Source organism: Trichoderma reesei (assembly GCF_000167675.1).
Source record: "Trichoderma reesei QM6a unplaced genomic scaffold TRIREscaffold_1, whole genome shotgun sequence".
NCBI lineage: Eukaryota > Fungi > Ascomycota > Sordariomycetes > Hypocreales > Hypocreaceae > Trichoderma > Trichoderma reesei.
In genome coordinates, this window is record NW_006711148.1 from 1,821,460 (window position 1) to 1,847,735 (window position 26,276).

Here is a 26,276-nt window from a genome sequence, read left to right on the forward strand (position 1 = left end):
GCTAGTCGGGATTCGGCCGTGGTGGGGATCGGAGCATGCGATCCAATTAGGCTCAATAGAGGCGTTTATTTCCACGGCTCCAATTACCCCGAATATGTGAGACAGCAAGCAGGCCGATAGTAGTTGACAGCTGTGACGTCGCGGCGGTTGAGCCAGAGAGGCGACTGAGGGGTTTCGGCTCTTGGATTGCATTGTCGAAGTCAAGATCGAGATGCAAGTAAGATGGAGGAAATCCGAAGGCTCTCCAAGTTGTTGATTACCTAAGTTTGGTCGTGATGTGCAGTGACAAACTCAATCAAGTGAAGAAGGAGCCCTCCAACTTCCCAGTTGTCGTGTCTGCTCTTGCCCCGCGCTTGACAGCTCCTCTAATAAGAATCGATGCTTATCATCAGCTCCAAATCTGATAAGCTTCAATGCCACGGCTTTGATCATTCATCTCCCTCCTCATTGAGCGGTGCAACACGATGAACCAGGAGTGGCATCATCGTTGCTTATACTAGTCCCAGGCCATCTTCATCATCGTCGAAAGCTACTCCCAAAGCCTTTAACACAATACATGATGGCACGTCCAGCGATTGGAGCGCAGGCATCACGCCTTGCGCGAGATCTGCCTCTTGGCTTCTCCACAACCTCCGCTCGTATCCCAAAACTCGTCTATGGCACTGCCTGGAAGAAGGACCAGACTGCGGACCTCGTATACTTGGCTTTGAAAACCGGCTTCCGTGGCGTCGACACTGCGGCCCAGCCGAAGCACTACGATGAGCGTGGTGTTGGTGCCGGAGTCAAGCGTGCTATAAGAGAAGGCCTCATTAAGCGTGAAGACCTCTTTGTATGACCTGACCTCGGCGCTTACACGATGGGCATGTCTCAGTGGGATGCCGGCTGACAGCACGGTGCAGATTCAGACGAAGTTCACTTCTCCAGGAGGGCAGAACCATATTACTCCGTACGATATAAATGCCCCGCTGGCTGATAAAGTGCATCAATCCGTGCAGTCGTCTCTGGCAAACTTCACCATCGACGGCCAGGAGCCATATCTCGATAGCCTTGTGCTGCATTCTCCCATGGAAACCATGCAAGAGACAGTCACGGTGTGGAAGACTCTTGAATCATACACGCCGCACAAGATTCGCCATCTGGGAATATCCAACACGACCCTCCCGGTCCTGATGGCCTTGGTCAGCAACATGGCCGTCAAGCCGGCCGTCGTGCAAAATCGGTTTCACAACAAGACTGACTACGAGACCGATGTCAGAGCTTTCTGTCGCGAACACAAGATAGCCTTTCAATCTTTCTGGACCATTTCGGCCAACAGACATCTTCTTCAAAGCAGCCCTGTGCGAGAGGTGGCGCAAAAGGCCGGAGTGGGAGCAGTTGCGGCGTTCTATTCGATGGTATTGGGACTGGAAGGAACCACCATCTTGGATGGCACAACAAGCGAGACACACATGAAAGAAGACTTGGAAGGCATTGAAGTTGTAGGTGCCTGGGCGGAGGGTGAGGGAGCGTCCGACTGGGAGGCTGCGCTCGGGGGCTTCAAACAGCTCATTGGGGAATCGTAGGTTTCCTGATGGTCTGTCAGGCAATGGCAGACTGTGGCAGGTGTCTGTGCATGAGACTTTGGCTATTGAGGATGGGAGCTTTTCAGAGCCATTCCCGTTAGCTTCAAGGCTTCAACTTCGCCCGGTACGTTTCCAGTAAGTAAGAGCACGATCTGCCCAGATATTGCGTCGCCAAAACGAGAAGGTCGAACTGCCTTTATCTTTTATATGTATGTCTAGATGTCTTTTGCAAATGTATTCGCCACGATAAATGGAAAGCATGCTGTCGCCTCGAGATAGACCTATCGCTTCGCGTCAGCTCATATTCATCGTCAGTGAAAGCGATTAAACTCACCTTGACATTATCTGCGCCAATCTTGATCTTACCCCATGATACTGCTTCGTCAGGCCGCGCACCGGCGTCACTGCCGTCAAACTCCTGCGCTGTGTTGATATATACGGCAGATTCCGCACCATTTCTCATGAGGCATGCATTTGCAATGTGGTGCTTCACGACACCTCCTCCCAGGATGATCATGCCTGCTCGCTTCGCGCGAACGGCAATCGTGTTAATGCGTCGAATATCCTCCACGAGGTCAATCCTGAGCTGCTGTGGTGAGGTCTTGAACGTGTGAAAGTAGAGCATATCTCCAAGGCTGCCGTCCGTCAGCGCGGGACAGAAGACAGGTATGTCGTTCTTGTACGCCCAGTAATAGACTGATCGCTCGTCATTAATCTCCTTGCCCAGTCGGTGGATGACCTTTGACGGCGTCCAGTGAATCTCGTCCTCGGTTCCTTTGCTGGCCTCCTGTTCCTCCAGCATCTTATCAAAGATGGGCACCACCCAGTCCTCGAAAGCGCAGTAGTTGGCGTTGGGTACGACGAGGTTCCCGATGCGGTTGAGGCCCTTTTTCCGCAGGTCTGCGCCGGGGGCACTGAATGAGCTCATGTATGTCTCACCGAGACACTTGATGAAATCCTCCTCTACGCCTCCGGCCGTCGTGACAATGCATGAGACATGCTTGTGCTCCACCAGCCACCGAAAGACACCCCTTAGACCAGATGAGATGAGATTGGAGGTGTATCCGAGAAAGATGGTCGTCTTGTCTCCCGTTTCGGGATCTCTCCACGCCCTCTGTTTTAGTGTCAGTCATGGCAGATTGTTCTTCTATAGAAGAGAAAATGTACTGACCATGTCGTTGATGATCCTTATAGCCTCGCTCATGGATGTTGCCTGGAATCCCATGTTCCTCATACCCAGGAACAAATCCTCTGCGGTAATGGGCCCTTTCAGCTTGTTAAAGTCGAGCTCTTCCACCTTTTGGGCATCCTTGGGCATTTCCTCGGATTTGACGAGCACTGCATTCGTGACCTCCAACGGAGGCGCACCTGAGCTGCCATTATCCGCCATATTGAGATGAAAAGATGATGTACTGAGGTTGGTCAGATATGAGCGTTTCTCGTAGCCCCTCCGAACCAGATCACGAATGCTATAATGGAGGGATTTGAAGAATGAAAGAAAGACACCCCTCCCTTATATGACAGGCCTGCTGAAAGTCAATAGTATGAGTAAGAATTGAAGACGATGTCTCTCACAAGTTGCAGAGCTCGCGGGTAACTCCAAAGGTTCATCCGCTAGTAGTAGAAAATTGCACCCTTCAATGAATTACATAATCAGAGACCTCGAAAATCCATCTGACAGCCAACACTTGATCGAGTACTACGCGCCAAGCCTAGAGCGGTAACACCCAGCGATTTGATACCCGAGGTCCTGCAAGAAGCCCCCGCCTGCCGGCCAGGGTGCTGAATAACAGCGCGGCCCCAAAGCGGACTAGCGCCCAGCGTCTCGCGGCAGAGAATGGCTAAGGCTCTGTCTGTCCAAGCGCCACGCGATCTGGATGTATTTTGAAGTCTCTCGGTAAACCTCGACATCTTCAGCTCCTTCATCCCTCCAGCCTCCGACGTCCGTCTGCATCAATACCCTGGGAACAGCCCGCAGCGTCCCAGTCAGGCGTCGTCGCTGGTGATTTTTTATTTGCCCTCTTGTTCTAGGACCGCCGAGGCCTCGTGATTTCGACCTTTACAACGACCCCCTGCGCTCGATTTCACAAGGCAGAGGCGCTGCTTGCCAGGCCCAAAGTATAGAGTGGCTGGGATTCTTCGTGTCAATCACCACAGGAGCCGAGTTCGCGACGCATCTTCTGTCTGGGCTTCGCGGCGACACCGGCCTCTGGATGAGACTTGCGACACCGCTGGAAAGTCTCATCCGGCACTGGCTCGGCATTGCTCATGTAAGTAGCGCGCCGAAACGGCTTCATTACGCTGGCAAACTTTCGCGGGTGGCTTCAAGTGCGCCATCAAATAGGCCGCGATTGCCTTTTTTCATACGTCACTGAGGACTTTACTCACTCTCTTCGTTCTAGGGCGTCTAGGTACTCGCGATACGACCCGGACCGGCGGTCGAGGTCGCCTCGAGATCGTTCGCCGGATCGCTTTGATCGGGCATCACATTATAGCGACGGCGACAGAAGACGCTCTTCTGCGGAAGTCAGAACGAACTCGGCTGGTTTCCCCCCAGGCAGGGATGTTTTCGGTGACCAACTGCGCAGAGAGCCCCCTCGTGGTCCCAAGGCTCTGATAGAGCCCCCGGTTGGGCCTCGGGGAGGAGGATTTGTTGGCGAGTTTCGAGGTGGAAGGGGGCGAGGTAGGGGAGGGCGAGGATGGCCTGGGAGAGATGACAGCCGTGATAGAGGCAGGGATAGAGACATCGACTTCCGAGACCGATACCGAGACGAGAGAAGCCGGGAGCGCGAGCGAGAGCGGGAATGGCGTGACCCAAGAGATTTTCGCCTGCGCAGATCACCAATCGGAAGAGCACGGTCGCCGACGCGAGATTTTCGAGAACGTGAGCGGGATCTACCTCTAGGACTCGATGCCGAAAGATCACGACGTGGTTCTCGCGATGGCGGGCCTCCCTCAGCTGGCTCGTCTTCATCAGAGCCTTTGTTCGGCGTCTCACCTTTTCCTCGTGGCGGAGGTTTCATTCGCGGCCGTGGGAGAGGCGGGAGAGGTGACTGGCCCATGGAAAGGGGTCGAGGACGAGTTCCCTACGATGATCGTGGTGACCGCTACCCCCGCAGTAGATCTCAGGAAGGTCGCTGGGCGCGTGAGCGGGAAGAGCGTGAGCGCGGTGATCGATACCCAGAGGCCGACGTGCGTCGCGATCCGCGCGATGAGAGGGACCGAGGAGAGCGTGAACTCTTCCGTGCCAAGATGGAAGCGCGAGCCGCCCAGGAATCGGCTGCGCAAGTCAAGGATGCTTCACCTCCTCCTGTAGCACCGTCAGCCCCTGCATTTGGCTCCGTGCCAAACCGGATTCCGAGCACCGGCGATGCGCAGCCTCTTCCCAGCGTCGCATCGAACAAGCCGCCTCCTACTGCTCCGCGGGCCTTTGGAGACCGTCCTGTTTCTGCAGGCCAGGGCTCCGGCATTGCTCCCGAAACGCCCCAGCCGCCTACTGGGCCCTCAAAGGTCATGCCGCACGATAGCCCGCCTATTCCCTTGGGTCCCCGACTGCAACAGCCCAAACCTCCACGCCCGTCTAGCAAGCAATGGATCAATCCGAGTTTGAAGAAACCGCCGCCGGAGTCGCCCAAGGTCATGAGGTCGCAAAGCTTTGCCCAGCCACGACCTCTTCCGCTTCAAAGAGGCGCTTCGCAAGTCGAGCCGTCTGACTCGAGGCGACCGCGTAGTAGCGACGCAAAGTCAGATCCCTACTTGGGGTCGGAAAACAGGATGCGAGCCCATCACAGCGAGGAGCCAGGCGAAATTACTGCAAGCTCTGAGGTCGAAAGGCCACTGGGAAAGGAAGCGGTCGATTACAGGCGGCCAGATTTAATGGATCATGACGCTGGCACCTCAGATCGCCCACAACCCCCTGCTGAGCTACCTTCTACCTCTCCGAAGCTAGACTTACAACCCAAGCCGCAGGAAAACAAACAAAGCGAGGAAACTCAACGTCCTACCGAGGCAGCAGATGCGAAACAGAAGAACAAGCTTTTCAAATCGCGTGCCGTTCGATTTGCTATACCTCCAAAAACCGTCGCACAAGAAGAGACTCCCGAATCCGACGACGAAGATATGGGCGATTATTTCGACATGGAAATCAACAAGACGGAAGCTGAACTGAGCAAACTGCAAAAGCCAAAGATGCCTGTAGAAGTAATACGCAGGTACATGACTCAATCGCACGGGTCAATGGTACAGATATTGAATGAGGGAGAGGAGCTTTCAGGGATGCTCGGCTCTACCCCAGAAGTTCCGGAGCCTGTGGCCGATATGATGGAAGTGGAGCCCACTGAACAACACGAGGAGCCGACAGTTGCACGCGATGAACCTCTCGAATCGCAAGAGGTCAAGGAGGCCACTCCTGTGACTGAGGCGGCCACGGAACAGCTCGTTCCAGTATCTGCCGAGGCAGAGGAGAAGGAGAAGAAGGAGAAGAAAGAGGACGAAAAGAAAGCAAGTCTCGAACCATCTCTTCCAGAAGAGCGGGAAGACCGTCAACCAAAGGCCGAGGAAATGGACATTGATGAAGGGCCTACGCTTCCACCTCCTGAGCCCGTTCAAGAACCGGAGCCGATGGTCGAGACCGTGACCAACGACTTGCCTGAGGACAAAGACGCCGTGCCCATTCCAGAGACCTTACCAACCATTGATGAGGCTGCTCGCTCCCCGAGACCGGTCGAAGTGGAGCCTAAACTGCCAAGCACTCCATCTCAAGTAGCAGACGAGGATGATGAGACCGAAACAGAGGATGAGGCTTTTATGGAGGCCCAGGCCGCGGTAGCTGTTGACACAGTTCGTCGTTACATGGCGACGCCGCCTGTGGATAGCCTTCCCGGCGGAGATGGTAATCAGCCGCTCTGGTACCAAGATAAAGAGTTTCTCACAACGCTCGAATCGGATCCCAACGTTGACGACTTTGTTACCATGTTCCTTGAAAAGGTCCACCTTACGAGGTCGACCGAACAGCGCCGCGCGCAGAACACTTATGCCGCCAATTACATGCAGTATCTACGGTTTACCATGTCAGACGACCCCGCGGCAACGAAGAGCAGGGACAAGTTCTCCGTCTCGGCTCCCTCAGAGACTGCAGGTACCCCGACGCCCGAGCAGAAACCGGAAGGTAGGGGAACTGGAAGGAGATTCGCCACAGAGCGTGACCTCGAACGCGTGCTTCAGGCGTCCATGCGTGAAGATGAGGAGAGAAAGGAGCGAGAGCTTCGAATCCAGCAGGAAAAATATCGCAGCGACAAGGAAGCCGTTATTCCGGATATGTACTGGGACGACCTGGAGAAGCAGCGAGTTCAGTATGTGGATCGGTCGGGATTCACTCCCCCAGAGAGGCTTGTTTCCGCATGGCAGGTATTCCGGCCCGTCAACAACTTTACAGAAGAAGAAGCGCAGCTCTTTGAGAAACGATACCTGGAGGTTCCTAAGCAATGGGGCAAGATTGCGGAAGCTCTTCCGCATCGTGACTTCCGTGCTTGCATCCAGTATTACTACCTGATGAAGGGAGAACTTAACCTCAAGGAGAAGCTCAAGAAACAGCCAAAGAGGCGCAAGAAGGGTGGCCGAGGCAAACAGAGATCCAGCGCCTTGGTGTCGGAGCTCGGCAACGGCGAGCCGGAAGGCGAGGAGGCGCCCCAGGAGAGCGGAGAGAACGGGGAGAGGCGGAGGCCACGGCGGGCTGCTGCTCCCACTTGGGGCTTCGAACAACCCGCTACGGATGGGGAGAGCACCCCTGCTGCTACTCCTGGGCGTCGCGGAGCATCTGCTGCGTCCAAGGGCGATCAGCCCGAAAAGGTGGATGGGAGAAAGGGAAGACGAAAGGCCAGGGACAAGGACAAAGACAAGGACAAGGACAAGGACAAGGTACAGGAAAAAGACAAGGAAGCCAAGGCATCCAAGCCGAACCAGGCCCTTGCCGCTGCGCCTGGTCCCGCTGCCGGGAAAGGAAGAGGCCGGGCCGAATCTCGCCCGGTGCCTGCGGAATTTCTCACGGCGCCTCCTCTGCAATCCGACCCTCATCGTTTGCCAGTTCCGTTCGAGCAGCCCTTGCAGCCGGGTATCCAAGCCCCGTTTGCCGTGCCGCAGCCACCGCTCATCGAGAGGCCAAAGCCCGTAGCCGTAGCTGGATCCATTACGGAGGTAATGGCGGCACCCTCACTTCGACCTGAACCACCCCCGCCTCCTCCATCGTCTATAACCACCTTTAACTTGACACAGCAGAGTTCCGAACGGAAGCCATCGTCCCAGGCATCGAGCTACTGGAGTGTGTCGGAAGCCAATGATTTCCCCCAACTCCTGAGAGCTTTTGGTTCTGACTGGTCGGCGATTGCGAAACACATGGGCTCAAAGACTACGGTCATGGTATGTGGATGCCCCCCCCCCCTAAGTGAAGCACTGTGTGTGAACGAGGTTTCATTAACAAACGAATAGGTCAAGAATTACTATGTCCGGCAGAAGGACTCTGGGAAACCAGAATGGGAGGCAATTGCTCAAGAGGCTGATGCAAAGCGAGCTAGGGGAGAGAAGAGACCTGATCCTCCCGTACCTACTACTGGCGGCCGGGGCAGGAGGTTCGAAGGAGCTGCAGCTGGAACTTCAAGGCCCCTTGCGGTGGCTCCAGGAGCTGCAGACCCTCATGGCGATCTTCCTCAGCCAAAGGTTGAGCCCGCGCCTCCACAGCCCTTGAGGCAACAGCAGCATCTGTCGAGCTACGGAGTACCGATTGCGCAGGCTCCAGCCCAAACTCCCCTAGCACAGCCAAGCCAAGCTCCTCTTGCTGTACCAACTCACGCAGTGCCCCAAGCGACGCAGCAAGCCATATCTCCCAATGCGCGCTCCATGCATCAAGGACTACCGCCCTTTGGCTTCCCAGAACGCGATCGCGAGTCTGTTCAACCCCAGCGGGTGCCGCTGCCGCAGAAGGCGCCTGCCAGCCAAGTTCCAGAGCTCCGAGATCCGCGGCCATTGTCTGTGGCCCAGCCATTGCAGCCAGCGCATGCCGAGGCCCTCGCTGAGCGCGAGCGCTCTGTTCAGCTTGAGCGGATGAATATGGAGAAGAGATACAGGGAGCAACAGCATAGGGAGCAGCAGCACAGAGAGCAACAGCACAGGGAACAACAACACCGGGAACAGCAGCTCAGGGAACAACAGCATAGAGAGCAGCAACATCGGGAGCAACAGCACAGAGAGCAGCAGCATAGAGAGCAGCAGCAGCTCATGCGAGAAAGGGAAATCGAAATCGAGAGGGAGCGCGAGCGCGAGAGGGAGAGGGAGAGGGAAAGGGAGATCCGGCAAGCAGAGTCGATGAGGATGAAGCAAGAGGTCGAGGCACCACTTCACCGCTACGAGCCCTATGGCCATCGACAGCAGCTCAGCCATGGCGGAGGTCCTCGAGAACCATTCACCTTGGCAAGGCCGCCCCAGGAGTCCTCCCGCGGCGTCCCCCCTCAGCCGTATCCTACAACGGTCTCCCAACCACAACCTCAACAACCACAGCCGATGCGTACACTGCTCTCGGAGCCCGTGGCGGTACACTCACCACCCCTGGCGCCCCCGTCCTCTAGATCAGCCCAGACTCCTCAGCAAAGGATGCCCCCAGGCCCTTCGCATGAGCCTTACGGCGCAGCTGCACAAGCTCAGCATACCCCTTCGATGCCTCCACTTACGCCTGCACGACCGCCCGAGCCCCGGAAGTCAAACATCATGGCGCTCCTGAACGATGACCCTCCGCCGCCTAAGAGGGTCGCCGAGGTTACGCAAACTCACGCGCCCGGGCCGTCCCCGACGCCGCCTTCTCAAGGCATCGGCCGGCCGCCGCCACCCCCGGCTGCGTCTGCACAAGCCGCCCCGATCCGCCGGGAAACAGATGCGCACTACTCGCCCTACGGACGAACGCCGTCCAGCGGACCATCAGCCATGCCTTCTCTCAAGCCTCCTTATTCCTCGTCGCCAGCTCCCCCGCAACACATCAGCGGACACCGAAGCATGCCGTCCGATCCGGCGGTGGAGGTTGAGTATTACAGACAGCACGCCTATCCGCCCAGCCATCCCGCCAGCGGAACCAACTCTCCTCAAACATCACAGCGGTACCCTCCGCCTGCGCAATCGAGCCAACCCCCGTATCAATCTCAAACCGGCTACCCCACGTCGTACGGGGGAGGTTCCCAGCCAGCACACATCACGTCGCCGCCACCACAGCAATATGCGACACACTCATCGTCTAGGAGCCGTGAGATCCCGCCCAGCAGCCGCGATAACGTCTGGCCATCGTCGGGTCACCAAGCACAGACGTCCGACATCCGATCGCAAGGCAATAGCTGGACGCCTCAGCCGTCCAAGGCCGCTCAGGCTCCTCCCCCGCACGCACAGCCAGCTTGGGGGTCACAGCACCCTTCGACAAAACCTGGGACCCCAGCACAGGCATGGCCATCAGCGGCACCCCCACCCCAACAGCATATGTCCTTGAGAGATGAGCGAGGGCCACCCTCAATATACGGACAATCACAGCAGCACTCGTTGCAATCTCGGTACCAGTCGACGACACGGGGACCCGAGCCTTTGTCTTCGTCGTCTCAGCCGTACCCGCGCTACGCGTCGACTCCTGGCCCACGAGACCCGCGAGATCCAAGGGACCCAAGAGATCCACGAGAGCCGTCGAGCCGGAGCTATACGCCGAGTGTCTATGACAGTCGGCCGCCGCCACCTACTCAGGCACAAGTACACGGTTATCCAGCACCAGACCCGAGAGAGATGCAGCTACGAGATGCGCGAGACCAAAGGGACCCAAGAGACCCTAGGGATATGCGGGATCCTAGGGATCCTAGGGACCCGAGAGACCCGAGAGATCCAAGGGACCCGCGCGACATTATGAACCGCGGTAACCTTCGACCTCACGAGTACGACCGACACCCAGACAGTAGATATGGACGATGAAGGGTGTCTGCGTTTGAAGACGAGGGATGAGCGGCGGTCATTATGCCTGCCGCAGACTTTTTGCTTTTCCGGTGCTTTCATCTTCAGCTCTTGAATCTGGTATACGGATCTTGCTAGTTCGCTCAAATTGGCATTATTTTTCTATAGAGAGGCAATTTCAGGGTATGAGGGGGGGAGGGAATCTATTATATGCGACATGGGGCGGCTTTCTAGGCTGTAAGGTATGATGAAGAAAGCTGTCAACTGAATAGGGGGTCTAGTTCACGAACGCAAAGACGAGATGCTTTCTTTGTTTATTTCCGAACATGAATCCTCGATTGATAGAATGGTTGCGACTTATAGGTTGTTATATGAGGACAAATCTGGACGGTAACTGGGCACAGTCATTGGTTTGGGGTGTCTGTTGTGTGTTGCTTTGAGGCGATGCTGTTTTATAGTTTCTGATGATGAACCATGTTTATAGAGCGTATATGATTGAGGTCTCACTGCGGAATTCTTTCGAAATCAAGTGTGGTATGAACTCTGAGGGCTTTTGCTGATTTAATTCCAGATCACCGTGCCTAGGTAGGTAGTACTAGTAGGTAGGTGTGTATGACATCGATCAGAAAATGCTGGCGTTGATTGGCAGGGCATGTTGGAGCTACAGTATGTACAGTGCCCCGTATCGATAACCAACGAACTCGGCGCGCGTCACCCCGAAACCCTCCAAAACTACCAACTTGCACCACCTTTTCCCAAGAACCCAGCCCTACCTATCTCTCTTATCCCCTCTGGACACAGGCAGAAAAGCATCAAGGGCAATCGACTCTTGACAGCCATCAAAGGGGGGCAGCCGGGGCGTCAAGCAATGGACACCCGCGCCAGCGGCAGCGGCAGTGGCACCGCAAGCAGCAGGGCCTACTTTGAACAGCAGCGCGAGGCCCTCATCGGGGACATTGCCGAGGTGCGTTCTCTCTTCTGCCTCCCGTTCTTTTTCGTTGTATTGAGGACATGTAGCGCCGGATGTATGTGATTTATAATTGTTGTTGTTGCTAACGCTGACGCTGTGCTGTTGTGTAGAGCTTCGAACATGTCCTCGCAAACATCAACAAACTGAACCGTTCCCTCGAAGCCGTCATCGCCGTACGTCCCTCTGTCTAACACGCCCCTCCCAATGTTCCCTCTATCGGTTTAATCAATGAATGTCTCGACCGAAAAAAAAAAAAAAAAACACAAATTGAAAGAAAGAAGAAAGAAAGGCTAATGGTTGGGATTCGGGGTTCCAGGTCGGCAACGAATTCTCCTCCGTCGAAGCCCTCTGGTCGCAATTCGAAAACGTAATGGCCAAGGACGACGAACAAGATGCCAACAAGGCCGCTTCGTCTGCATCATCACAACAACAGCAGCAGCATGATGATTCGCAACAGGGCGAAGATACTACGCGACACGAATGATTGGATTTGACGTAATTACCTACATTTGCTATTTATATACCCCCCACAGAAGAGCGAGACACAGAGAGAGAAGATCTACAGGCAAAGGAAAGACACTGCAAACGGATAATGTTGCTACGTACAACACGCACGGCGAATTAGATATGTACCGTACAACCCCCCTCGAACCGAGTAGCTTTGCAAAATTACGCTTTGTATAAACTGCACAAAAAAAAGAAATCTACACTATCACTATCACTACAAGCGCGATCGCTAGATCGGAAAATGAGCAACGAAGAAGAAAAAAAAGGGGGGGAAGAGGAGGAGAGCAGAGAAAGGAGAGGGGGGGGGAAACAACAAGAGCCAGCCGGTAGGGGTGTGTGTCTGTGTGTGTTTGTGCATTTGTGTGAGTTGTGCGTTTGTGTGAATATGATGGATTTTTTTATGTCCCAATCCCCAACCTGATTGATCTCGACAGTATCATGCTACATATGATAACAAAGACGCAGAGCGGATGAAAAAAGAAAGAAAACAGCGACAAAGAGCCAAAAGAGGACAATGATAATAAAAGCGGAATACTAAAAGACCACACGAGTTTCGCAAAAAAACGAAGAAATAGAGAAGAGGAATAAAAGAAAAAGAAGAAGAAAAAGTAGCAACACCATCCGCCCAATGTCCGGGTTGCGTTTCAACAGTTTGGTTTTTGGTGGCTCCGACATCCGCCCTTCCCTTTCCATGCGTCAAGAGGCAAAGCAGGATCTGAAGCGCAAACCCAAATCCAAAAAAAAAAAGAGGCCGGCTCGAATATGTTAAAATCAACCACGCGGACTCCCGCTTATATACCTGGCTGTACCTTTGTTTTCAACGAGAGAGATGCACCAGCAGCTCTCGTCTCCCCCTCCCTCTTCCCCCCTGCTTTCATCGCTTCTTGAAATCGTTGACCATAGCCGTTGGGACGTCGTTCGTTCGTAAGGGGCGCAAATCGTCGTTGAGGGTCGTCTGATGGTCGTAACAAATTTCTCTTGTCCGCATCCGCAAATTCGCTCTCCAGCGCTCAACCAGGTTCCGTTATGCAGATGTGATGAGAGCGCAAGGGGACCTTGAGCGTGTCCCTTAGAGGAACTGGCACTTTCTCTTCTTCCTCTTGATGCCCCCTACCGCGGGGCCCGATGACTTGCCATCGCCTCCGCCCACGGCCGACGCTGTGGGCGTCTCCAGGTTCCTCCGGTCGTTGGCCACAACGGTCATGATGGCCTGCTCGAAGATTTCGTCGACGCCGCGCATTTCTTTACTGCTGCATTCCATGTACTGCGCGCCCATCTTCTTGGCGACGGCCATGCCTTGCTCCGAGGTGACTGGCGTGAGCCCCTGCGTCTTGAGCATGTCGATGCATGACTTCTTGTGCCGGAGATCTGACTTGAGGCCGACGAGAATTAGGGGGGTGTAAGGGCAGAAATGCAGAACCTCGGGGTACCACTTTTTGCTCAGAGTTAGCAGAGACTTGAGAGTCGCCTCAACCAGTTGACGCCGGAAATTGGATTCAGGGGGGGGGGTTAAGGGGAGGGGGGCTGCGGAAAGCTTTGGACATTACCTTGTCCATGACATTGTCCAGCGAATTGGGGCAGTCAATGGCGAAGCAGACGAAGATGAGGTCGGTTTCCGGATACGACAGCGGGCGGAGGCGGTCGTATTCTTCTTGGCCGGCGGTATCCCACAGGGCGAGCTCTACCGTCTTGCCGGTGGGCGGGTGCGTCGGGTACGTGATGTAGTTTTCGAATACTGTGGGAACGTATTTCTTTTGAGGGCGTCGACAGTCAGTATCTCGTCGTGTGGAGGACAAAGGAAATAGGGGATGGGCGAAACAATGGCCGGCGAGGCTGGCTGCGTGGGGCTGAGCCTGCACAAAGGGCGCAAGGCAACAAGTTGAAGGAAGCTCACCTCTGGAAAATAGCCCTGGCTGTAGCTGATGAGCAGACATGTCTTGCCGCATCCACCGTCTCCTACAACGACAATCTTCTTCGAATATGTCGGGGCCTCCGTTACGTGAGTCGCTGCTGATTCGCGGCCTGACGATGAGCTCATGGTTGTACTGACAGTTCCCTCGCTGGAGCGGGTGCGCTGGCCGCGCCTCTCGTGGCTGCCCATCGCATACTGCGAGTTGCGGTTCTGATACGCCGCCATGGTGCAATCAGATTCGAATGCGGATGCGGATGCGGATGCGTCTCGAGGGGGGGGCGCTCGGGGATTCGAGAGCCTTTGTCTCGGGTTCAACAGCCGTCCGTCTCTTCTTTTTCTTGTCGTCTCGCGGTCGCCTCGATCTCGGGCAGGAATGCTCTTAAAACAAAGAAGAAATAGGAGTGGACACCGCGGCGGGAAACAAACAGCGCGGGAACGGCTTGGTTTCGCCCTGGGGAGCGCTTGGGATGCAAGCCAGAAGGAAAAAGGGACCAATGCGGTGTAAGGGAAAACAAGTAAAGATGATAACGAAATGGGTGAAGACGATGGAAACGAGGTTCGCGGCGGTGTGGGAGTTGAGATTCGCGGCGAGACGAGCTTCGTTGGACTGGTTTTGTGGTAGCGCAGGCCCCCGTTGGCGGAAGGGTTGCAGAAAAAAGAGTCGACGAGAGAAAGGCTGGGGGCGGCAGGATGACGATGTTGTACGGATGCACCAAGGCGCTTTGGCTCTGCTGCTGCTGCTGTTCGCTCCGGGCAACGAGACTTGTTGGTGGGACAGTTTGCTGCAGCTTGGGCCTGATGGAAACCGGGAGCCAAAAAGGGCTTGAGTATGTACCTCTGGTGTTGGCCCGGCAACGAACCTTGGGGCGGTGCACTGACGTGCTGCCGAAAGTGGCTGGTAATCTGCTAGTAAGGTAGTGGCCCCCAGCGGCTGGATCCGGGCGCCGAGGTTGGCCCGTGCATTAGCCGCCCAGCGAAAATTCTACACTCGGGCGAGGATTTTGCATGGTTGGTATAAATCACTTGCGTTATCTTCTCTTCTTCGACTTTGTTCTCTTTTTACCTTTTACCTGCTTGCTTCTTCATCTCCCGCGGCTTTCACACGAGCAGCCAGCCAATACCTACCTACGCCAGCTCTCTCATCACCATGGACGACCTCGCGCCCCCCAGCAAATACGTCACCCTCGTCTCCGGCGACGGATTCGAGTTTGTCGTGCTGCGCGAGGCTGCCATGGTGAGCCCCATCATCAAGGGCATGCTGGATCCGAGGAGTGCGTCAAGATGAAGGAGGAGCAGCCCTTTCCATCTCTTTTGCCTGCTCACACCTCTGCGCAGGTCAGTTCGTCGAGGCTCAGCACGCCCGATGCGTATTCCAAGAGATGAGGTGAGAATGAGCATTTTGCACGGCAGACGGGATGCCCTCGGATGACGATAACTCTTATGAGCATTTGCTTGACAGAACGCTGCCATCTCTCCCGGACTCGACGTCTGGAAGAGAGTGTGCTCGCTGGTCTGGCTGAAGTTGCACTACACTTGAACCGACGTATTCCGCATCGGATTGGCCTTGCTATCATGATCGCAATGGGTGTCTGATCTGGCTGGCTGACGCACGACAGCGGAACGGTCCTCGACAAAGTTGTCGAGTACTTTCACTACTGGTACCGCTACAAGGACAGCGAAGACGTGCCCGACATGGACATTCCCGTCGAGCTGTGTCTCGAGTTGCTGGCCGCAGCCGATTACCTGGGCTTGGATCAGTAAGCCATGTGGGAGTCGAGCTACAGGCACTTCTAACCTTGATTGACAGGGCCAACATGAGCACGAAATGAGGGCTTTGCATAGGCCGATCTACACACTTACCTTTGATACGACGACATGATACCACACAGCTGACGAATGTCGGCGACAAGATACAAATAATGACAAGACAAAATCACAGCATCCCGTTTCCCTTGGCCCCGAAATGTGACAATCTACCCTGATGATACACCATCTCAGCATATGCGTTCCTCTCTCACTCCTCCGTGGGTTGAACGTCTATTAGATTTGGAAGATTGATTGCCTCCCTCTCACTCTGCTTGACTCACAGTTCTCCCGTTGAGCTCTCGCTTTTTTTGTAGGGGCACATGCCTTTTCTTTTTTTTTTTTTTTTTTTTTTTTTTTTTTTTTTTTTTTTTTTTTTTTTTTTTTGTTTTTGGTCTTGGTGGTGGTGGTGGTGGTGGTTGCATGGACGTAGACTGGTGCGTATCTGCTGTGGACAGATGTAGTAAAGCAAACATCAACACAATGATTATCTCTTGTATGCCACTTGCAAGATGACGCCGCTTGAGAAAACCACTCGAGAACATGTCTCTCGAAAGGCAAGGCTTGTTCTTCGTTCCTGGTAGTATCACATCTCTGCCTGCATCGTGAAAAGTGGCGTAGAAACTGCTGCTGTGACTCGATTCTAGCCACAGTGGCTGCCTAACTCGCTATGACACACATTCATCTGTCCTTCCACCTCTACAAAGGGAAAAAAACTCCCCTCAAGTCCCAACCATTTACAAGCTACAACCTCCCTCTATTGACTGAACGGTTTCGCCTTTGATTGCGGATGCTCTTCAGTCTTTCCGGCGGTTGTTGTATCATCAGGCACTCGTTTCGGCCCGCCCAGTTGGCGTGGACGCGCGCTAGACGCCAGCCAGTCATCACGACTCTTTTTCGACACCACTTCAGTTGCTCGAGCTCGAAAATGGCAGCTGAGACGCTCGAATCGCAGGGCGTCCGAATTGCAGTTGAGGGCTGTGTAAGACCATGACTCTCTCTTTCTCTCTCTGGCCTCTACTGCGGTTCTATCGTCTGTTGGTCATGACCTCGATTGACCTGTTTTTCATCTCTAGGGCCATGCCAAACTCAACGCGATATACGCTTCCGTAGAGCAATCTGCCAAGGAGCGCGGCTGGGATGGCGTCGAATTGCTCATCATTGGCGGAGATTTCCAGGTACTTCCCTTTTTCGTATCCTCATATGGCTGATTTTCGTCGATTTGCAAGGTACTGATGCCCGTAGGCTGTGCGCAATGCCGCCGACTTGACCGTCATGTCGTGTCCCGTCAAGTATCGCAAGCTCGGCGACTTTCACGAGTACTACTCGGGCGTCAGGAAAGCTCCCTACCTGACCATCTTTATTGGCGGAAATCACGAGGCCGCCTCGCACTCCTGGGAGCTCTACTACGGCGGCTGGGTTGCCCCCAACATCTACTATCTTGGAGCTGCCAATGTGATGCGGCTGGGACCAATCCGTATCGCCGGCCTGTCTGGGATCTGGAGGGGCATGAACTACCGCAAGCCGCATTACGAAAGGCTCCCTTTCAATGGCAGCGATGTCAAGTCGTTTTACTCAGTGCGAGAGATTGACGTCCGGAAGCTCCTCCTGCTACAGTCGCAGGTTGATGTTGGCCTCAGCCATGATTGGCCGCGCCAGATCGAAACTCACGGAGACCTCAACAGGCTGTTCCGAGACAAGCCATTCTTCAGACAGGAGTCTATGGATGGCTCTTTAGGCAGCGTGGCTGCCGAATATGTCATGGACCGCCTGCGGCCGCCGTACTGGTTCTCTGCGCATCTGCATGTCAAGTTTGCCGCCCTCAAGAAGTACGATTCGCCAAAGGCAAATGAGGCCGCTCCAGAAGCGGCCGATCCTTCCGGAATTGTGCCTCCCGTTCAGGATAACCCAGACGAAATTGACCTGGACATGGATGATGAAGATGGCAAGCCTGACGATGTCTCCAAAGAAACAACTGCACAAAATCTAGAGAGGGAGACGAAAGATCAGGCCGAGGAAGCGACTAGTTCTGTGCCTGAAGACTTGAGAGCGCAGTTGCCAGCATCATTTGCTCGTCCTACGCCAAGAGCGAGGCGTACGCCCGGCCAGCCTGTACCTCCTGGTATCAAAAATACCGAAGTTCGCTTTCTGGCGTTGGACAAGTGCCTGCCTGGGCGACATTACCTCCAGCTATGTGAGGTCCAGCCCTTTGACAAAGAGCAGCTATCTCTTTATCCACCCCAACCCTCAGGGCCTCGATATAGACTCCAGTACGACCCCGAGTGGTTGGCCATTACCCGAGCCTTTCACAAGTTCAACGTCTTTGGCGACATCACGGCCCAAGTACCCGAAGATCTAGGCGAGGAGAACTATCTCCCCCTGATTGAGGCAGAGAGAGCATGGGTTGAGGACAACATTGTGCAAAAGGGGAAGCTGGATGTGCCGGATAATTGGGAGCAGACGGCACCGCCATACGTTCCCGGGACGCCTGAAATTGTCAATGAGCAGCCGCACGAGTACACGAACCCGCAGACGGCAGCGTTCTGCGAGCTCTTGGGCGTCGACAACCTCTGGGATGCTAGCGCGGAGGAGAGGAAGCAGCGGAGGGCCAGGGGGCCGATTGAAGTGCATCATATGGGTCGCGGTGGTAGAGGCGGGGGCGGAGGCGGAGGTAGTAGAGGGAGAGGGGGCCGTGATGGGAGGGGAAGGGGGAGGGGGAGAGGAGGCGGACGAGGCGGATTCTACGGAAGGGGGCAATGATACAAGACGGTGGGATTGTGTGAAATTGTGAGCTGCAGATTGGTTCTAGAAGCTGGTTCGTTGCCTACCTACAGTATCCGAGCATGTGGAGGAATCTCGATTTCCAGGTATATTGGGCAGATTAGCATGCGCTTTTAATAGTAACAGTGAGGTAATAACCAGCAATGGATTGATGATTTGGCCCCCTTATTATCAGACCAAGTCCATTGTTTACCTTGGAAATGACTTGTGGATGCCGGCGGACGAAAAGGAGGCTTCCCTCTGGTGTTTGTTTATTACCCACTTCCTTGATGTGCAGGAAAATGTGCTAATGCACGTCTTACCAGCTGGCAATCCATGCGCGATCCCATTTGCGGGCGAATAGGATTTCTAGGCATCGACTTTTCGTCAAGAGGCCCACACACGCATCATTTAGATTAAAGAAATATTATGTCGATACACATGTTGATGGGGGATGTTTATTTCTTGGAAAAGTAAACATTGAGTGGGCTTTGTTGTTGTCGTTAACTGCCGTTTCCATGTTCTCGGTTCTCGGAATGGCATAAGGCGAATACTGTATGGAACATCAACATGTGATTACATAAGGATGGATAGGAGGCATGTGATGATGCGTTCAGTCAAACATCCGGATTCTATAGATACTAGGTACTACCTAGGTACGGAGTAGACGCAATCTTGTCGGGCCGAGTGATTTTCCATTGTGAACTCGAGACTGCAAACGGGGAAATGGAAGCGAAAAACAGACATGGTATTATCGTGGGCTCATGTTCCCTCTTAGGGGCATGATAAAGACGTCAGTTAAGCGGTTAGCCGGGGACGCTGAACTCACAGGCGAAGTAGCAGGGATGCCACGATGAAGGCTTAGCAAGGCCGGGAACATCTTCAGGGGCATCCCGCGGCTCCTCAGCTTCGACATTAACACTCTTATGACTATTTCCTCCTTTTTTTTCCCCAGTCGATATGCCGAAAATTGTGTTCAGTTGCATTTCCTTTGTTCCACATCTCATTGGCTGACATCATTTGATATTACATACTACCGCTTTTGAATAAGATGGGCCACCTGCAGAACCTCATGACGTGGGCCAAAGCCCAAGGCGTCGCCATCAACGGCATCCAGCCCAGCAAGATCCCCGGCCGAGGCACTGGCATTCTCGCGACGCGCAAAATCAAGGTACCACTTCGGAAGAGGATCTCCGATGGTGTCTGTCTTTGTCTGTTCGCACCTGGAGGAGACTAACCTCGCTTTTGTTCGCGCCAAAAAAAAAATAGGCTCAAGAGGAGATACTGAGAGTGCCGCCCCGGGTTCTGCGCTGTCTGGAATCGGTGCCGTTGCGAGTGAGGGAAAAGTTGCCCGCGGACTCGACGATCCAAGCGCTGCTTGCGGCGGACCTGGTGCTCGATCGCAGCGCAAACTCCAAGCCCTGGAAAGCCGTGCTGCCCAAGATGGCTGATTTCGAGGCGGGCATGCCGATGCTGTGGCCTCGGGAGCTGAAGCAGCTCTTGCCTCTGGAGTCACAAGTTACTCTTGAAAGGCGAGAGAAGGAGTTTCAGGACAACTGGGACGACTTCAAGGAAGCGTTTCCGGATGTTCCGCGGGATGACTATACGTACGCCTGGCTGGTGGTCAACACGCGGACGTTTTACCACGAGACGCCCGAGACGTTGAAGTATCCCTGGGAAGACCGGCTGGCGCTGATTCCCGTGGCGGACTTGTTTAATCATGCTGCCGGCGGGTGTAGAGTGTATTACTCGCCAGAGGGGTGTTACCATGTCGTTGCGGATCGAGCGTATAAGAAGGGTGAGGAGCTGTTTATTTCGTACAGCAGCCATTCCAACGACTACAACTTGCTCGAGTACGGCTTCATCCCGGACGAGAATTCGTTGGATGATGTATACATTGACGATGTGGTGATGCCAAAGCTGAGCGAGAGCCACAAGGCTGAGCTCCAAAGGCGAGATTTGCTTGGAGAGTATCCGCTCGGGTCACTGTCTGAGGAGTATCGCCGTACGCAGGGAGTCTTGCGTTTGCTCTGTTGTACAAAACAGGAGTTTGATGCTTTTCTTGATGGTAAGGAGAAGGGAAGTCGTGTTCAGGATCGAGTGGAAGCGTATCTTGTGGAGTTGCTGGGTGAGTTTCTGGATGGCATTGTTGCAGTGCGAGTGCGGCAGGTGGAAGAGCTGAGGGTTGGTCGGGGTGATCAGAGAGCGCTTCTGGCGAAACGATGGAGGCAGATTGAGGAGCTTGTGAGGCAGAAGTTAAGGATGATGGGGAGCAGCAGGTGACGGCCCTGCAAGATGGTCGGTTGAATGACCAGAATCCGTGGGATAGAGATGGACAACAGGATAGACATGGCACATTCATAGAGAGACACGCACATGGAAGCTCCGGAGTTGACATTGATTCATGTTACCATTGCGTAATCGATGTCTTTGAAGATATCCATCATCTGTTCATTGAATCTCAATCCCAATTCAGACAACATCCCATATGCCCTGCTATCCAAACTACAGAGTCCTACCTTGGCCGCAACAAATAACACCAGTGATATATATCCGGATCCGCCACCGCCCTCTTCGCCGTCAACACCCTTTCCAAAACCTCAACATCAAACGGCAATCCCTCAAGCTCGAACCTCGCCGCAGAATAACTCAACGACACCCAAACCGCGTCATCATCATCATCCGCAAGACACTCCCTCACGCAATGCGCCATCCGACGGACCTGCTCTTCTCCACCACAAGAAATTGCGTCTACGGTGCTCTTATCAACCACAAGATTGAACTTTTCGTTACGAGTTTCTGATGAGTCGTTTTGGTTTGATGATGACGGATTGAGGACCAAGGATTTTGTGGCGTCTGCGACTGCATACTTCATCCTCACATCGCCAAAGGCCTGCCGCTCGAGTTGTTGCCCTCTTTCGAGGGCCAGAGGCTCGTAATCGATGTTTGTCACGTCTGAGAAGCCGAGACGGCGGAAGTGGTTGTGCAAATCACTTGTTCCGCAACCAATGTTGAGGATCCGGGTTGATGTGCGGTCGAGAGTGTTGAGAAGGGGGTTTAGGATGGCGATGAAGTCGTTGGAGCTGAGGAGCCATTCGAATGAGGATTCGGTGGAGAAGCGGCGATGCCAGTATGCTTGCTGGTCAAAGTCGGCAGGCATCTTTGTTTATGTCAGAGTGCATGGATCAGAGGTAGAAGGTATACTGGTGGTATTATAAGTAGAGGAAAAAGAAAAACAAGATGCTGAAAGTATGTCGTTGGAAAAAGCAGAGGTGAGGCTCCTGAGGCTGGCGGGAGAAGGGGGCTTAGTGGGGCCTAAGCACGAGATGACTTCAAAATTACAACAGGAACGACGACTTGGGAAGAGAGGATTCAGGTCCGCATAAATTCTTGAATGAGTGCACAGTAGTTATATCCCGTGCTTGGTATATGTCCGGGGCGCTCTCTCAATGCCCATTTGCCTGCTGGATCATGGCGGTTATATATCTTTCTGGACACACTTTTAGTCACTCGATGAAATCAACTGCAACGTGCTCTCGATGAAGGGTGCGGCCTGGATGGATGCATTGATCACAACCTGGTAAATCATCTCTGGTCAATCAGCAGACATGCAGGTGCCCGTGGCTTGCAACAATTACTCTCTAAAATCTCAGAATATTCGCATTTCTCTCAAAAGCTTCCTCACGAAACCTGAAAACGCCAGACAGAATCAAACCCGAATCTCCTTGCTTGCTGGTCTCTTGCCAGTCAGCCCTTAGTTACCCCCTGGCAGGCGGCAACTCATTCTCAGCAGGCGGAAAGTAAAGACTGTCAAACGATACACGTTAGCATATGACTTTGAGCCTGAGACGGAGAGCGAGATGGAAGATCTCACGGAAGAACAGAGTTGTACGCATTCACGTCCTTGTCGAGAAACGTGACAAAGATGACGCGCTGGATCTTCCCCTCGGTGTCCTGCTGTTCGAGAAAGTCCCGGACGACGCTGCAGGCCACATGAGCCGCATTGTCGGCAGGATAGCCGTAGACACCAGTGCTGATGCCGCTGAAGGCGATGGTCGCGCAGTCGTTCTCGACAGCCGTGCGCAAGCAGGCCTGGTAGCAGCTGCGCAGCAGAGGCTCGCTGGCCGCCTGGCTCTGGTAGATGGGTCCCACGGTGTGGATGACGTTGCGGGCGGGGAGGTTGTGGCCGGCGGTGATGACGGCGTCGCCGGTGTCGCAGCCGTCAGGGTACCGGGCGAGGCACTCGCGGACAAGGCCGGGGCCGGCGGCGCGGTGGATCGCGCCGTCGACGCCGCCGCCGCCGCGGAGAGAGTTCTTGGCGGCGTTGACAATGGCGTCGACGGCGAGGCTGGTGATGTCGGTGCGGACGAGGCTGACACGGCGGTTGACGTCCTGCGAGGGCTTGCGCAAGGGAGCCGTGGGTGTCTCCGAGGGGAGCTGCCCGCTGCTGTAGAGGGCGCCGATGGTGGGCAAGTCGTCGACGCTGCGGACGACTCTGGACGGCATTTTGGCGGTGGTGAAAGCTTTATGATTGGGATATGAGGATATGAGGGCGAATTTGGGTGCTGTTTGTAACGGTCAGTACTTTGAGATTTTTCCGGGAGGTGATGGAGGTGATGATGAGATGATGATACAGGTTACGTTACCTTGATGCTTTGTATAGTTGCTTGTTAGCGTCAGGCTGCTTTTCAGAAGCACAGACTTTAATGCACGGAGCTGCTCGCCTGGCATGAATGAAGAGAGAAGAGAAAGAGAAAGAGACAGAGAAAAGAGAGGATGAAGAAGATGGAATCGAACAAACAAACGTCTATGAGCAAGGTGAAAGAACAAATAGCAGCAGCAGCTCCGCAGAGGAGTTGTCAAAGTCAATTACCGGGCACGTGGCTGTGGCGTATCGATACCAGAATCAGGACTCGACCAGCGTGCGAATGACGATGTGCAAACGAAGTACTCGACGATCTCGCTCGATGAACCAGGACCTTGTTCGAGTGAAAGCCACCGTATACGATGCATCAAGTGAGGGCACTCGATAGTATTCGCGGTCTTCAGTTGATATTGCATTGTTTCTGCTGCATTTGGTCCCCACGGCGGTGATGGATGGGGGCCTCTTTGTGTCTTGTGCTCATTGGGGTACATGTTTCAGCTCAGCGCCAGCTCTTTGACATCACCTTCACACGAAGTAGCTTTTCCCCCAGCTGAGAGCGAAGGGAAAGTTGATGTTACGCTCTTAGGCAAACTATGTAGGAATGTCGCTTCACGTAGCGACTTTGTTACTGTCCCACACACCTATATTGCGTTGTCGCGATCATTTACTTGTCGCTTTTGGAGGAGTCAAGAGGACTGGGTGGCCTTCAATGAGACCTCGTCTGACCCTGTGGTTGCTTATTCAAGTCGGCATCTCAGTGACTTCTATGCACTCAACCAGATTTTGTATCTGGAATTGTCGAATCGGTGTTGCAGGAGCAGGTTGATTTGTAGGCTCATCGTCGATATGCGTCCTGCAGCCAAGGGACAGTGTTGTGCAACAGACAAACTCATTTGCTTCGTATTACTCAGCGCTGACACTCCAATAGTCATATGATGTTGCAATAGATGAAAAGAACAATGGTAGAGTCAGGCGAAAGAAGGGCTGCAGGGCAACTGGCCTTCTGAAGCTTGTGGTCTAGGCTCCTTGACCTGCGCAGAGAGAATAAAGAACTGCCCAGAAGCCCGGTTCAAAGATCAAGACAAAGACATATAATGTATGCTCAGGACCCTATTATATAATATGGAAAGGCCAGAGACGTTCAATAACATTGCCTGAGAAGAATGGTGAAATTCGCAAAGGGTTTCTCTCGAAACTTCAAAGAGCGAATCGGGCAGGTCTAAAGGCGCGGTTGTACTTCTAAGTATGTACAACTGAGAGCTCAAGCACATCACCACCTTGTGAAACTCTTGTTGGGCCAAGGAAGCGAAATCAGGTACTTCAAACTGTTTAGAGACTACCCCATGGATGCTTATAGATGGACAAAGTGGCAAGGAGACGGAGTCGAGGATGATACCTATCGATACCTTGATGAGTCAGCACTCAAGGTCGTCGACAAACCCCAGCACCTGTTCTTTCATGGTAAGGCCTCCGAGTCACGATAGATACATGTACTCGCTTGCTGCTGATGAGTCCGTTCTCCAGACGTGTACGACAGCGACTCCTGCTCGACAGCATAGCGGCGATATAGCACCAGATGGGCGTCAATCCACCCCAGACAGAGCATACAGTACTAACAACGCCTAGAGAACAAGCCCCGGCTATGCCGCACTTGACAGCTGAGTCGGTGAGTCCCAGTTAGCAGCGAACATGGGCTGACACCACATGGAGCAGAGACTGCAGACTGGACTCTGGGGCCCCGCGATGGTGGTGGATCATGGCGATTCGATAGATCTGAAGAATTATCTGGCGAAGGCTTTCTCTGGCTGCAGGGTGCGAGCCTGAAACGGTCGTCTCGAAATCAGCAGCACTTCTTCGACCCGGCGATGGACGTTCACATCCATCCTACGTTGCCTACGTTCTTCGTCCGGAGACATCACCCAACACCATGGAGTGCGTGCTGCAGTATGTACTACTAGTTTTGGGCGCTTCCCCACGCCGTCTTTCTTGATAACCAACCACTGAGGCGGACGGGAGGTGGCAACGTGGCGCCAAAGCCGGACCAGAATGGCAGGCCGAGTTTATCTCGACTTTTTCTCCTGGTGACAGCCCCACCGCTGCCGTGAAGATGCAATGAGCCCAACAGGCCTGCCAGTACGGCTACGCAGTAATACAGCTGTGATCGGGTTACAGCGTGGAGGGGAAGGATGCGCTGACAACGCAATGGCCTGTCTGTCTTACAGGTCTGTCCCCCCCCTGAGCAGGGAATTAGACACAGGGAAACATGCTGCCTAGGCAGTCCGGCTGGGCCGATGAGGTGTGTGAGAGCATCTGACACCGCCCGAGCCCGTTATCATTATGCAAAACCATCGCAGGCTGCGCATTTCCATCCTGATGGCAATGGGACCAATGAGTGCCGGTCCAGACTTGGAGGGGGAGCGATACTACCGCTCCATCTGCAGGGGCGGATCCCGCTTGGGACAAGTGTGTGAGACATCAGCAATTCCGTTTTAGATCAACGCGTGGCGGCAGATCACAGGAGCATGCACCTGAGCATGTCCCACACCAGACTTTGCCCCAGGCACGACTATGTACCGACGTCGATATTGCCATCATTATTCAGCGTGAAGAAGAAGACTGCGAGAACTGTATCCATCTCTTTCGACCGTGTATTCGATTGGGGGCGTTGACACGAGCCTAGTTGCCTAGATGAGAGCTCCAGTAGTGCGAAGCAAAGATGGGTTGTACGAGGAAAAGAGGCGGCCAGTCAAGGGTGCATCTTGCGGTTCATACATACATAGGCTGCCCTGTTTGTATCACTGACATCCCATTGGCTTGGGCCGTGACGAAAGGGGGCTTGCAAAGGGATCTGGTCCTTGTTCTCTACGTATGTACGGCGATACGCACATAGGTACTCGTACTGAAGTCGATGAACTCGTTGAGGCCCGCGAAGCCTCAAACCTTCCATGAAACTTCGATGCTTCCAAAGCCTCAGTGGCGTCTCGAGTCCTCTCATCTTCCGCCACCGAGGAGGAGCCCAGAGGCTTTCAAATCCTCACTCAAACGCCTCACCGCCCTTGGTTTTCACAGGGTTTGCCCACTTCCGGCTTAGCGCGTCATTGATAAAGCTGATAAGCGTCGCCTCGCCCAATGGAGGGGCAGCGAAAAAATCTT

General features: G+C 54.1%; 9 protein-coding genes across 9 annotated transcripts; 5 read left to right on the forward strand and 4 right to left on the reverse strand.

Moving 5' to 3' along the window:
- Nucleotides 1–559: 559 nt before the first annotated feature.
- TRIREDRAFT_53331 (uncharacterized protein) lies at nucleotides 560–1,562 on the forward strand (the record flags this gene model as incomplete). The annotated part of the gene is made up of 2 exons (XM_006961226.1): nucleotides 560–829; nucleotides 900–1,562. The coding sequence occupies 2 exons, from the start codon at nucleotides 560–562 to the stop codon at nucleotides 1,560–1,562; spliced, it is 933 nt and encodes a 310-aa protein (XP_006961288.1).
- Nucleotides 1,563–1,777: 215 nt separating this feature from the next.
- Nucleotides 1,778–2,952, reverse strand: dhyS (deoxyhypusine synthase; the record flags this gene model as incomplete). The annotated part of the gene is made up of 3 exons (XM_006961658.1): nucleotides 1,778–1,843; nucleotides 1,897–2,676; nucleotides 2,734–2,952. 3 exons carry the CDS (start codon nucleotides 2,950–2,952, stop codon nucleotides 1,778–1,780), a joined length of 1,065 nt encoding a protein of 354 aa, XP_006961720.1.
- Nucleotides 2,953–4,814: 1,862 nt separating this feature from the next.
- Nucleotides 4,815–11,980, forward strand: TRIREDRAFT_119768 (uncharacterized protein; the record flags this gene model as incomplete). Its single annotated transcript, XM_006961227.1, has 6 exons — nucleotides 4,815–7,976; nucleotides 8,046–10,510; nucleotides 11,011–11,060; nucleotides 11,153–11,490; nucleotides 11,607–11,669; nucleotides 11,771–11,980. 6 exons carry the CDS (start codon nucleotides 4,815–4,817, stop codon nucleotides 11,978–11,980), a joined length of 6,288 nt encoding a protein of 2,095 aa, XP_006961289.1.
- Nucleotides 11,981–13,072: 1,092 nt separating this feature from the next.
- TRIREDRAFT_53562 (small RAS-like GTPase, rho family) lies at nucleotides 13,073–14,140 on the reverse strand (the record flags this gene model as incomplete). Its single annotated transcript, XM_006961659.1, has 3 exons — nucleotides 13,073–13,435; nucleotides 13,551–13,754; nucleotides 13,898–14,140. The coding sequence occupies 3 exons, from the start codon at nucleotides 14,138–14,140 to the stop codon at nucleotides 13,073–13,075; spliced, it is 810 nt and encodes a 269-aa protein (XP_006961721.1).
- Nucleotides 14,141–15,062: 922 nt separating this feature from the next.
- On the forward strand, nucleotides 15,063–15,676 carry TRIREDRAFT_1947 (uncharacterized protein; the record flags this gene model as incomplete). The annotated part of the gene is made up of 3 exons (XM_006960869.1): nucleotides 15,063–15,186; nucleotides 15,251–15,299; nucleotides 15,532–15,676. The coding sequence occupies 3 exons, from the start codon at nucleotides 15,063–15,065 to the stop codon at nucleotides 15,674–15,676; spliced, it is 318 nt and encodes a 105-aa protein (XP_006960931.1).
- Nucleotides 15,677–16,646: 970 nt separating this feature from the next.
- TRIREDRAFT_53172 (uncharacterized protein) lies at nucleotides 16,647–18,478 on the forward strand (the record flags this gene model as incomplete). The annotated part of the gene is made up of 3 exons (XM_006961228.1): nucleotides 16,647–16,700; nucleotides 16,795–16,896; nucleotides 16,964–18,478. The coding sequence occupies 3 exons, from the start codon at nucleotides 16,647–16,649 to the stop codon at nucleotides 18,476–18,478; spliced, it is 1,671 nt and encodes a 556-aa protein (XP_006961290.1).
- A 1,051-nt stretch (nucleotides 18,479–19,529) lies between these two features.
- On the forward strand, nucleotides 19,530–20,761 carry TRIREDRAFT_102863 (uncharacterized protein; the record flags this gene model as incomplete). The annotated part of the gene is made up of 2 exons (XM_006961229.1): nucleotides 19,530–19,649; nucleotides 19,748–20,761. The coding sequence occupies 2 exons, from the start codon at nucleotides 19,530–19,532 to the stop codon at nucleotides 20,759–20,761; spliced, it is 1,134 nt and encodes a 377-aa protein (XP_006961291.1).
- Nucleotides 20,762–20,993: 232 nt separating this feature from the next.
- On the reverse strand, nucleotides 20,994–21,638 carry TRIREDRAFT_102864 (hyoothetical protein; the record flags this gene model as incomplete). Its single annotated transcript, XM_006961660.1, has 1 exon — nucleotides 20,994–21,638. One exon carries the CDS (start codon nucleotides 21,636–21,638, stop codon nucleotides 20,994–20,996), a length of 645 nt encoding a protein of 214 aa, XP_006961722.1.
- A 710-nt stretch (nucleotides 21,639–22,348) lies between these two features.
- Nucleotides 22,349–22,984, reverse strand: TRIREDRAFT_1949 (uncharacterized protein; the record flags this gene model as incomplete). The annotated part of the gene is made up of 1 exon (XM_006960870.1): nucleotides 22,349–22,984. The coding sequence occupies one exon, from the start codon at nucleotides 22,982–22,984 to the stop codon at nucleotides 22,349–22,351; it is 636 nt and encodes a 211-aa protein (XP_006960932.1).
- Nucleotides 22,985–26,276: the final 3,292 nt, after the last annotated feature.